This window comes from Leptosomus discolor, chromosome 6 (genome assembly GCF_034619465.1).
Source record: "Leptosomus discolor isolate bLepDis1 chromosome 6, bLepDis1.hap2, whole genome shotgun sequence".
NCBI lineage: Eukaryota > Metazoa > Chordata > Aves > Leptosomiformes > Leptosomidae > Leptosomus > Leptosomus discolor.
Genome location: NC_141396.1, coordinates 59,938,169 through 59,950,836, shown reverse-complemented (window position 1 = coordinate 59,950,836; position 12,668 = coordinate 59,938,169). Strand labels below are relative to the sequence as shown.

General features: G+C 41.6%; 1 protein-coding gene across 4 annotated transcripts in view; it reads right to left on the bottom strand.

Annotated features, from left to right (window-relative positions):
• The window catches only part of PRKAG2 (protein kinase AMP-activated non-catalytic subunit gamma 2), a 220,769-nt gene that overhangs the window by 38,569 nt on the left and 169,532 nt on the right, over positions 1–12,668 (bottom strand). For 3 of the 4 annotated variants that reach the window (XM_086467066.1, XM_086467064.1, XM_086467065.1), the window contains one exon: positions 12,085–12,172. The exons of the other annotated variant lie outside the window; for it this stretch is intronic. In XM_086467066.1, the coding sequence (XP_086323192.1) occupies positions 12,085–12,172 (88 nt within the window). The remainder of the gene's footprint in view (positions 1–12,084; positions 12,173–12,668) is intronic. 4 annotated transcript variants of the gene reach the window in all.

Below are 12,668 nucleotides of genomic sequence, written 5' to 3'. Positions count from 1 at the left end.
CACAGGAAGTAATAAGATGACAGTGACAGGAATTGACTATCCCATCACAAGCTGGAAGGATTTCAAATGCAAGGAACCAAAAAGAGACCATGTAGTGACAGAGACAAGGCGTTCTGTTTTGTGTTTTTTTCTTTCTGAAAGCTGCAAAGAGCTTTAAAAGATCCTGGCAGACCACACACTGAAGTTACACAGTAGCATTTCTTCATGGAGCCACAGGCTATATGACAGGGATGTTGCAGACTGAACATTTCCCACCCCTACATATAGGCATGAGTGAGCTGGCAGCTGAAGAGAGATCATTCTAAGTTTACAGATGTAAGATGCTCTAACATAAAGAAGTGACAGGAAGTGTATCTAGAGATCTTTATCAGCAGGTTCTTGAGTAATCCAAGATTAATTCAATCACATATTACAGCATGAATACATGACGTGACAGGAAGAATAGGGTTTTAAAAGAAGCATGAGCACACAGGGACAACGTTAAAGTAAGCTCTACCCTGCTAACTGCATCCCACCCTAAAAATAGGAAGAGGGCCTAGAGATACACAAAATAAGAGAGAATAGGTACATAAAAATGAATAGAGAAGTACACTGTCTTGTTGCTCAAGTCTTCAGGAAAGGGTTAATCATTTCTAATAACAGTGACAAGCTAAAAGAAACCATATAATGTCTTAAAACATTTCAGTTCAATTTGTAACGGATCAAGACACTTCTGAACGTAACATTCAGGATTGCTTGCATCTACACTTTTTTTTCACATTTTAGTATGTCTTTTGGATTCTAGAGTTTGTGCAACTGTTCAGTCACTTTAGATCATTAAGGCAATTAAGATGTTTTTTCCCCTTGTCACAAGGAATTGCTTGATGCAGAGACTGCAGGTTATTACATGTGTAAACAGGAGTCATCACCCTAATAAAAGAAAAATATTCCTGAATTCTGCAACTACGTGAAGAAGATACAGTACCAGCCAAAAGGAGAGCCAAACAAATTCAAAACCAGCCAGAATTCTTAAGTATGTATTGAAGCAAGTTATTAAAAGCAGTGTATTTGTAAGCACCTACAAAAGAAGTTCATCAAAAGCAAAGAAGAAAGCCGTATGGTTGTGTCAAAACAGTTCAGTCTAATTAGTTTTTACTCAAGATAAAATGATAACTGGATTAAAAAAAGGGCAGACAGAAATTAAAAAAACAAATCACAGTACGCTTGAGACACTGATTTCAAAGCAAGCTTGGATACTACTACATGTGGAAAAGACACAGTAGAAGCACCACAAGGTAGCTGCACAACCAGCAATCCCAGCTCCAGCAAAACCAGTAAGATGTCTTTTTTTCCCAGTGGGTTTGCAAGACTGGATGACAATTGTGTGTTTTTAAAAAGATATGAACCCCAGTTCAAACTTCTCAAAGCTGGAGCATTTGCAAGGGCCATCTTATGCGAATCAGCTAGTGCAGAATGGCATGCAAGTTCATGCTACATGTCTTTAGTTACAAGCCACTCTGCAAGAGCTTTTACCCACAGCTTGATATTTCACTGGGAAAATCTCAGAGGACTGGGTCTTCGTTTTATTCAGCATCCTCCTTATTGATCTTCAAAGCAGGAATAGAACATGCTTCAAAGAATTTGCAGTAACAGTTAGAAGTGGTTGTGAGACTTTAAACCTCACAATATCTTCAAACTGAATTCGTAAGTGATCTTTCAGAGAACACCAGAATCAGAAAGGAAACTCAATTGGATGAGTGCGAACTAGGGCATGTTATTAATTTGATTTGTACAGCAGAAGTAGGGAAGAAAAGGCACAGTTTGCTTAAATGAAACAACAAACAAACAAAACAACCACCCCAGCTGTTAAGAGAGCTATTAACACATTCCAGAAGCTGGTATGACAGAACAAAGCTACCTTAGGACACTGTACAGTCAGTCTCCTCCCTTAAAGGTCCAAAATAGGAATGAGACAAGTGTCCACAACTGCATAAGCACATCCTGCTTTAGTGAAGAACAAAAAAGGTTATTAGTTCCCAAGAATACTTCAAGAGATCCACTTTTCTGGTCTTGAGGCTTAAATGTCTCCATTTCTTCCAATTTCAGTAGCAGCTAAGACTTGCAAGAGAAAACTAATACAAATAGCTGCCTCCAACAATGAAAGATTCAGTTTGTGTTTCAACATTCCTTGTACTCATAGCACACTTCAAAATCCTGCACTGAATTTTGTTTCATTTTTGGAGTTAGTAAGTCTGGGCAAATGGTCTGAGAAGTTAACACTTTTTTACTGTAGCTCTCCACTGGCAGTGAGAAGAATCAAATGATTGCATGAGATTTGAGGCAGACAAAAAAAAAAAAAAGTGATGAGCAGCTTAAGAAACTTCACATTCCAGAGCTAATCATAGTAACTCTGAAGTTTCTTGTCCAGGCAAGCAGAGAAACTTGTTTACAAGCAAGAGTTGCCTTGTTTAGGGACTAACTGGTAAACAGTATCAGAAGTCCATCTGAATACTTTCGAAACAGCCCACTATCACTTAAATCAATTTGTGGTCAAAGTTAGAGGTTTGTACTTTGAGGAAAGCTGCATCACCGTGGTTTTGTGAATAAAAGTAGCAACTTCAGCCTGCAACCTAACAATGCATCTAAGACACTCACCACAATAAAGAAGTTGACCTGAAGAATTTTCTAAAACATGTTCAAGATCTCCCTTGACAACAAGCACTATGATTTTTCCCCAAGCATCCCAAACAAAGATCTAATTTAAGATGTCGCCTGTCTGGAATGCAGACGTGCTCTTCAAGATTGAGAGACACAGGCCACAGAACACAAGAAACTAAAAATGGTATTAAGCCTCTGAATATTAATATCAGCAATCATATGCTGGAGAGTTGAATTCAAGGAAGGTTTAAGGTATGTAATTAATGAAACAATAAACCAGCCTGTATCCTTAGTATCTATACAGGAAGACCAGCAAACAATTTGAACTTTTGCTATTTCTTTAAAGCAAGCCTAAGTCGTACTACATACACAGTTTGCACACACTTTAGAAAAGAGATAGCCTTCAAGTCGTTTAGAAATTAGAGTAAGATCAAACCTAAACAAGCAGCTTAACCAAAGTATTATTCACAAGACAAGCATTTTCAAAATGAGTACACAGCATCTTCACAAGCCACAGTCGTATCCTTACTGAACAGGGCAAGAATCCAGTCTTTAGATCTTCCACTGAAGACTAACAATCAAAACTCCAAACATCATTTATAAAATGCCTTAAGGAAGAAACACATATTTAGGCTTAAGTCTTAAGGACTTTGGACTAGGTTTGCTGCTTTGCCAGGTCTATTAAACTTCTCGTCTCAAATCCTGAATGACTACTTACAGTATCTTAACTTGAAGTTTTTAATAATTTGGTAATTACATTCTGGTTTCTCACTAGTCTCCCCTTACACATTTCTTCTCCTTCCTTCCCTATGCATGGCAATATTTTCTAAATAGCTATTACTGCTATTTCTTATTAGAATTTATGAATCTGTATGCCCACTTTAACAGATTATGAAGTGTTCTGTTACAATATACCACTTAAGAGATTTACCTAATGGCAGGTGTAGCTTGAAGCTACACAGAAAAATAATTAGAGGTAGGTGAGATCCAACACACATCCAATACACTATATTCAGATACAGCTTTCTGGAACCTACTTTAGAAGTTCTATTGATCCATACTCTATACCACAGATAACTGCAAACTTCACCCAAAGCTGATGCTCCTTTGAACTCATACGATGTCCATACAGAGCACTGTTGGCTTTTTTGGTTTGTTTGTAAAGAAACTGACTCAAAAACACCAGGGAGTTCAAACAAGACTGGCAGGAGAGATATGTGCAACTGCCTATGCAGAGCAAAGCACTCACCTTCTGCACTATGGCATTCAGAGTCTTCAGTTAAAGGCAGCCACACAATCCCTTTCACCAAGCAGTCCTGCTCCACCCTGAAGTGATTCAAAGCATCCAAAGTCTATACCATAAACTCACTCCTATGGTAACTATGCTGGAAGTTAGAATGTTACTTCAAAGCTTACACAGGAAGAGTTTATACCCACTTGTTCTTGTGCCAATGTTGTTCTTCAGTTAGTTTTCCTCCCTGGTGTCGACCCCCTTCCCATCCCTTACAGGATGTTTTCATACATACAGGGTTATCACTTCCCTTCTTGGCTTTCCTTTTACCAAGCTAAATGAGCAAAGCCTTTTAGTGGCCTCTTTTAATGCAAGTTCTATATTCCTTGTCTCATGAACAGCCCTTTTCTGTGCCTATCCCAGTTTGCTCTCTTCTCCAGCACCTCAGATATTTTCCCCCTCTGTGTCTTTGCACTGGTAGAAATTAATCCAACAAACTAAGCAGCAGAAAAGAATACCACAGTGTAAGGGAATAGTAGCAAAAAAGAGTTTGATCCTGTTTCTTAAAGTGCCCAGTGTCAGAACTAAATACTGAGTCACAAACCACAGAGAAAAGCAAAATAATATTGTAAAAAAAAAAAAAAAAAAAAGAGTTGAAAAAACCACCCTAAAAAAAAAGGCAAATAAAAATTCACATCACAAATAAAACCACCGGTCTACAGCGTAAGAAAACTGCTTTTAGACAAAATGTAGGAGTGCCATTTAACTCGTGCCACAGTCAAAACTGGCACATTCACCAAACTGGTTCACATGAAACAGCAAAATCCATGTACAATTCAGCAGAGGAAGAAAGAATCTAAAAAACAAGTAAGAATTATTCAAATAGTATTCGAAAGTTACCTTGAAAATATCCACATCACATTCAAAAACCTCTTAGATGTGGTTCACTCTTAGGAGGACAGGGTTACTTAAGCTTTCCAAAGCTCTGTCTAGATGCCAAGCTGAACACCTAAAAGTCAAATTCAACTTTGCTCTAACATAGTTATGCTTGTATTTGTATGAAACTGCTTCGGCTATACGTTAATCCAAGCCATTGGTGCAACCCTTCCACGAAGAATTTCCCCCTTAACTCCCAGATTTTCCTTTTGTTAGTCTTCTCTAAAAGAGCCACAGTAAAGCCCACCACAAAGGCAAACAGTCTCAGTACCGAGAGGGACATTTTGCTTCAAGACAGAAGAACTGTTACAAAAAACAGTACCATCAACTCCTGCACTTATGTTGGAAATGCTACATTCCTTAACGTGTTTCAGACTTACCTACTCCCCCCCAAACCCATGCAATGCTAGTATAGCTGAAGTGCTACCCCAAGAGCACGCTCCTAACAAAAAGCAGTACTGATGTGACCTGACTTACAGACAAAGCCCTGTGATTTTGATAACTTGAGGGTGGATAAACACAGTACACTAAACACAGTTACAGAAGTCCTATCTTAAAGGACAGTCACATCTGTTGCAGATGATTAGTAACCAGAAACATTTCTTATGATTGTTTAGCAACAGCTAGATTGAGCTGACTTATACAAACATTCCACTATCTCTCTTGTCACATTGGCATTACTTTAGTTTAAACCAAGTCACCTTCATTCAGTACTCAGTCATGCCCCAAGGCACTGAGTTTTCCAAGGATGCTGACTTGACCACAACAGCCAAATTTAACAATTGAGGTTATCAAATTACCAAGACAATAATATTGTTTCATCTACACTGTCCTCCCTGTATATGCACGGCATCGGAAAGGTCTATCAGTTAGAACGCTGCAGACCACCACCTAGGAAGTTTCTTGAGGAAAAGACTCTACATGTAGTCACCCTACTCAATCCTGGTAACGCTCAGCAAAGCAGTCACAGGCCAGTAACAGCATCTTGTAGTCATCTGTAAAGCAACACTGATAGCGTCACATCTTCCATCACTACTCAAGCTGGCAACACTGTAAACTCACTACCTCTAAGTCAGGGGGTTCTCGGGACACTTGGAAGTTGACATGATGTTGTCCAAAGCCTTCGACCTTATATCAAGCAGTTGTTCACCGACTGTGACAGCCCAATATCAAACCAAACAGTTTCTGGGTCAAGGAAGTTTGGCATGGAAGTTATTAGCACAGCTGACATTGTCCCTCAGCTGATGCAGATGAAAGTGATAGTGCTAACAACAGTGGGTAGTAAAGGTTATTGTGAAACAGTACTTCACATTGGCCACCAGATACTAACACGTACAAACACACCTGAAGAAATAATGTCTTTCAAGAGTAGGAGAACACCAGCTTGCCTTAAAATCCCCAACAGATAGCTGCTGACCAATAATGGCCTTCACTCGGAAGATAATGTTTGCAATTCACACAGGTGAATTGTTTGCAATTCATTCAGTTGCTGGCAGCTTTGCCAAAGCAATTACATGGACTCATTGCCATGGTAAGCATTTGTCCAGTTTTTTTTCTAGGAAGTCTCAGCCAGAATCGTTTCACTGTTTCCAAGAAACAAGTTACGGAAAATAAATGTTTTGACCATGTTAAAGTTTTATGAAAGCTTTTCCATTGAGAAGCTCCTGCATCCCCCAAGACCCAAAGCAGAATTTTAGAGCATGCCCTGTGTAACAGGGCTGTATCCTTTGCTGTACTAAACCATCACCTCCCAGATTGGTAAGGCTTAAAAAGTTTTGTTTCCCTGAGAAAGACTGCATGTGTGAGCTGCTAGGATTTGGTTATTTCCTAGGGAAGACAGAGTAGAGCTTTCCTCATCGTGAGACTAAATACCACATTAAGAATAAGAGAGTTGTATCTTACGTAGAAGCAGGAAACAGGGAGATGGGGAGCACTGGGCTGATAGGAAGAACCATGTGCAATACTTGCACAAGGGAAAGATGCATGTGTGGATTGCAGGAAGTCTTCATCTAAGACAACAAAACTCCCAACAGCTGCTTTTGCACTGCTCAACTAAAGTTTTACACTTTCGATTACCTATCATTTTATACATAATTTTCATCTTTCCACTCTAAAGATGGAAATTTCTAGGAGAAAAAAAAAAAAATCTGTGTTACAATATAGCAAACTGGCAGACAAAGGACATGAAGTCGCCTAGGACGGCAGGGCAGTTGATCATCATTTCTTGCCTAAAGTAATAAGGCAGAATATTCGAATACTACCGATATGTTACTCTTTAACAACTCTGGAAAGTACATCACAGGAAAGCCCATGGACCCATTGATACACTTTGTTGCAAAATGACAGAAAAGTAGAAGCTGAGTAAATTCAGCGGAATAAGCAGTTGCCTAGTTTCAGATGCAAGTGTTAGTATCATCTCAGATCAGAGAGCCAGGACAAAAAAGCACTAAGAACAAGAATTTTTTAGAATCTGCTATTGTGCCTCTTAAATCACACCACAAACTAACTCTAAAGCAGGAAGAGAAAATAATCCCAAACTCTGAAACCATATGCGGTCTATTAATACCAATTAGCATCTCTACTTAATTATTTCTTGCTGTGTCTCACTTAGGATTCTAATCTGCTATGGAGAAGTTAATGTAAGACATCCCCTATCAATACCACCATGTACCCTGACATCTTAAAGTATGTCTTGTGGGCAAAATGCCATTTCTGTACTCCAGAGAGCATCAGCTTTAACAATAACATAATGAATGTTTATTAGAAATTAATTACAGTTGCAAAAGAATGCCTTAACTTTACTATGTCCTAACCTGGGCACTTGATCCTCCAGTCTTAAGAACTAAACAAAATCTAATATGCACATTAACACGCATTTTATTACAAACTTTTTAACTATTTTTGGCCCCAAAGTGACATCTGTTTCCATACCTCGATTCAGATATTCAGTTGACAGCGGGAGGCTGCTAGACAGCAAGAACTCAGTAATAAACTACTTTTAATAAGAAACAATAAGAAAATCTGTAGAGCAGGGAAGGAATGACCCCAGACACAACGATTAGTTAAGAGGAGATGCAATTACTGGCGAAAGTCCATTTCAAGAGACAGCCAGAAAACGAGCACATGACAGAAGAGATGGATGATACAGGAAGAGCAAGATGAAGGCCAGAACATTACTAGGAGAGATTCCACTCTAATGCAAACTGTTTATGAAATAACTGTCTAAATGCTGCTTTGTGCAACAATCCAGAGAAGCAGAGGATTCAAGAGCAAGCGCATCAGTCCCGTGACGCTGATGCTACAATTGCTACATACACTTTGCAGAATTTTTTTTCCAGACTAGGAACAGAACACAGATGCAGGAGAGCCCAGCAGTTAACTGTGTCTGCAGAAACTACCTTGGAAAGACGCCCTGAGTTAGGAGATGCTACAGAAAAGTAGTTAATTCTGCTTCCAGTAGGTACTACTTTACTACCCAAGCTGACCAAATGGAAGAGATTAACACGGATAAGAGCCAACATTGCAACAAAATTAGTTTCCAAAAATAACTATATGATAAATAACTAAATGCTAAAACCATACCAATTAAATCAATACACTTGACAGGCATGTGTTTGCTACTCCAGTTTCTCCTCTACAGCACAGGTAACTGCTGGAACACAACCATTTCTGGAATTCTAGCTTAACAATTCAAAGCTAGTAAGTGTAAACTGTTAACTAAAGCCCTTTTTCATATTAGGTCTTCAGAATAATTTCTCCTTGCTCTTTTCCAAGCTCATTATATCTTCCATAAAATAAAACCCAGAATTACTCTTAACATTAATCAGAAGTAAAAACAACCTTAATATCGAAACATGCACAAACACTAGGGCTGAACAAGCAAATCCCCACTACGTATGAAGATAACCACATTTTGATCATCTATATACATTCACAAGAGGTCTCAGCACTAACCTATTTCAGGCTACCACGAGAAACTCCACACCTACCGACAGGTAGCTTTCACACTTTTTCAGGAGACATATGTAGGTCATTTCCATCCAAGGAATACTGAGCAGGATGAGTTCAGAATATTTTACTCCAACAAGTTTCCTGTTCATTTTTAAACAGAGCATCCTTCAGTTAAATGGGACTCTGGACTTCTTACCTGAGAGATTTTGCTTTCCTGCTCTGATTGCTGTTGGGAAAAAGGTCCTTTAGGGAGTCCTAAATAAAATAAATATCGACTGGCCTATCCAATCCCTCTCCTCTGCACGCTGTCAGCCTACAGCCTGTCCTATTTCAGCAGTAGTGCAGCTGATGCCGTTTAACAGCATCTCACAAAGATTTGCTCTTACACTCCCCAAGAGCAGTATTATTAAGCCACTGCTAGACAGAACTAGTGACCCGCTATGAAGAAGCTGCACTGATCCTAGAGAATCCAGCCAGATATATGAAGTAAAGATGTTTTAAACCAGAAAGATGCCCAGCACTTCTTTCCGTGACAATAACATCATGTCTAATACCACCCATGCTCATTACATACAAAATAGTTTATATACATCCTTTGTGTACGTAATGTAATGAAAAACATTGTCCCTCAGTTGACAATCCCATTTTATTTAAAAATCACATCATCAGGCGAGACTCCGCAGTGCTACTTAGACTACAAATCTTTCTAGTACCGTTTTTTTCAATTTAACCCTCTTAATTAGAATCCAAATTAAATGAATGCCTTCTGTGCTTTCACATTCTCATTTGTGTAACTTTTGAGGAGAGTGACAAACAAAAATCCATTTCAGCATACTGGATGGCATTCAGTGCACACATTGAGCCACATTTTTCAGCTCTTTTTATTAAGCTCTCTGTTTCAAGAGAATTGCAGCATAATTTGATACACGAGATAGTTAGCAACTGTTGATGGATACAGAAACTAGAAAGCTAGCAAGAGCAAATAGTCAAAAATAGAGGTATTCAGGAAAACAGTTTCATAACAAGTTTCAGATTTCTCATTTAACTCACAATTTTAGGTATCGGCAGAGAGACTTTGACAAAAGATCATCAGTTACAGTGTGGCGACAGCCACTTAACGAAATCTTACCAAGATTTCAATGAAGTTTCTCAACTTCTGAGCACTTACTACTTGCCATCCAATAAAACAAGCTAGCACCATCAGATGCCATTTTACTCCCCCACCTCCAATATTAGCACAAATACAACTACACCAGCCAGTGCAAAAATTTAGGTCATAAAACATCTACTGCAACTAAGCTGCTGCATTTACACCTGCATCTCAGTTTTCTATGATTCTCCTTCTACAGGCCTCCTCATATAGAACCATTCTGGACAGTAAGTATTGGTCTGACTTTCACACTCTTCATTTTACTTACATCTTATCTTCTGAACACAGCACTCTACATCACTTCCACTTGGCTTTAAAATTAGGCATAAAACTAGGTCTTCATTAAGTCTGAAAGGCTAGTAAGGCATCTGCTTCCTTCCAAAATTCAGTACCACCTTAAGCCGGTCGCAGGTTTGCCCTTAGGCATTATCTTTTGACAGATCCCTGAACTGCTCTCACCCACCCAGCCCGAGTACCTACACACAAAGACTTCATTTTAAAGCTAAATGAATTAAGAGATGAAGCAAAACAAAAGCTTGAAAACCAGGGGGAAAAAAATAAATTAAAAACTACCAAACTTTCTGAAGAACTCAGGTTATCTTACTGCAGCATTTTAGAAGACACATACAGATATCCAGTCTAATAAAGTGTCTCCAAATAATACTATGTTATGCTGTTTAAATTGCAAAAGCATTTCAAAGCTAGAGGTTGTTTTTTTCTTTTAAAACTTACACATCCTTTTCAGACATCTTAATTTATAAGATGTTTAAAATAGCTTTTAAAATGGGTTAAGTATTAGTGATTCAGCAGGTTTTAGGTTCTCCTGTCTAGCAGTAACAAGCTTCACGTAAAAAGTAATACATAAGTCGTAACTTTCTAACTCTCCATAAACATCAAATGAAGGCCTAACTAAATGAGGAAAAAAAAGCTGCAAGTCAGCAACAAATCCCTTACACCATGTATTCATATTTAATCAGGTTCAAGTTTCACAAAGGTGCAAGTATATCATTGCAATTCAAACTCTGTCTGGAGTCCTAATAAAAAGCTTAAAGAATCCAATTGTTAAGAGCTTCCTTTTCTCACACACAGGAAGCTTAAAATAAAAGGTGTTACTTTTTCAGACCAGTCCCACAACTGCAGACAGCATGCTCGTAACCAAGAAGCTGGCTTATTAGCATACTGGCTTAGATATTTCTTTTCACAGAATGACTCAGCCTACTATTTTCAAAGTTTTCCTTAAATATTTGCCCTACATTTCACAACAGCAGTTACCAACTACAGAAAAACACATCCCATAAAGTCTTAGCCATTTTACAATACTGAGCATAGAGGTTTGCTATGCGTCCACATTTGCATCCACTAACCTAATCCTTTCTGAAAATGAAAGCTCAGGATATTCAATATGGATCTCTCAGAGGTAACTAAATGCTTTGTGCACGTTCGAGAAAAAAACAAACATTCATGCTTCTCCACAGCACAGTTTAGTGCCTTGCAGCGCAGAAAAACTTGCCGGGAGTTCCCCTATGAAAAACAGCACGCTCTGTTAAAACTGCAGCTCTTAACACGACAGCGAAGAACAACGTAAGAGAGGAACCACATAAGGAAAACCTGGTTTACAGCTGCTCGCTTTAAACAGATGTATGCATCCCCGTAAGGAGTACAGACTTCAGTTGAAAAAGCTCGCACCTCGCTCTCAAAGTCTATATTTGGTATCGCAGACGTATTCGGGTGTTTTAAAGGGAGGAGGAGGAGGAGGATGCCATTAAGGCTGCCTACCCCTCAACGCCGGGGACCCCGGCTGACTAGAACCGCCGATGAAAAGCCCGCACCGCCGAAGCGGCCGGCCGCGGCCCGGGAGGCGCAGGCATGTGCTGCCGCCAGCTCCGAGGCGCCGTGCGAGCCGGGCTGCGGCCGCGACTCGGGACAAAAGCACCGCAGAGGGATCGGGCCGGGCCGGGGGGGGGAAGGTCGCGACCCGCCCTGCAAGGACACGGCCAGCGCAGGCGGCAGCACCGCGGCCGGCCCAGGCATGGCGCACACCCCCTCCCCAGGGCGGGCTCCACGTCGGGGATACCCCGCTCCCTCCCTCCCCTCCGCCCAGACCCCACCGGGTGTGTAGGTATCCACCGACCCGCCCCCGAGGCCCACCCCCCCACCCCCCCCTTCCTTGAATTTTTACCTTCATCTTCGAGCTCTAGTTTCTCCAGCATCCCTTCGGAGGCGGCCGGGAGCTGAGAGGGAGCCGGAGCCGCTGCCGCCGCCGCCGCCTGCGGGAGGGAAGAGAGGAGAAGGAGATGAGCATCCAGGCACGGACTCACCGGCTCCGCGGCGGCATCGGAACTGCCCGGCGCGGCGGAGGGGAGTGGCGGCGCTGAGAAGGCGGCTGGCGCGGTTCCCGCCGAGCGCTGAGGGGAGGGAAGGCGGGACGGCGCTGAGGCCGGGCGGTGGCGGCGGCTGCCCCTCGGCCTCCCACAGACGCACGGCTCGATATGCGCTGCTCTTACACACACACCGCGCACACTGAGGGGGGAGGAACCGGGACTCGCCCTTCCTCCCCCCCTCCCGGCGGCTGCGCCCAGCCCATTAACCCTACGGCCCCCGGGCCGCCCGCGGCCGTGCCTCCCGGCGGCGCCGCCTCTCCCCCGCACGGAGGGAGCGGCCGTCGGCGGATGTTCGGCGCACGGGGAGGCCGGGCGCCCTTTCGCAGGACAAGCGTTTCCCGCCACACCTCGCCGCCGCCTCTCCCCCGCCCCCGCTGGAGGG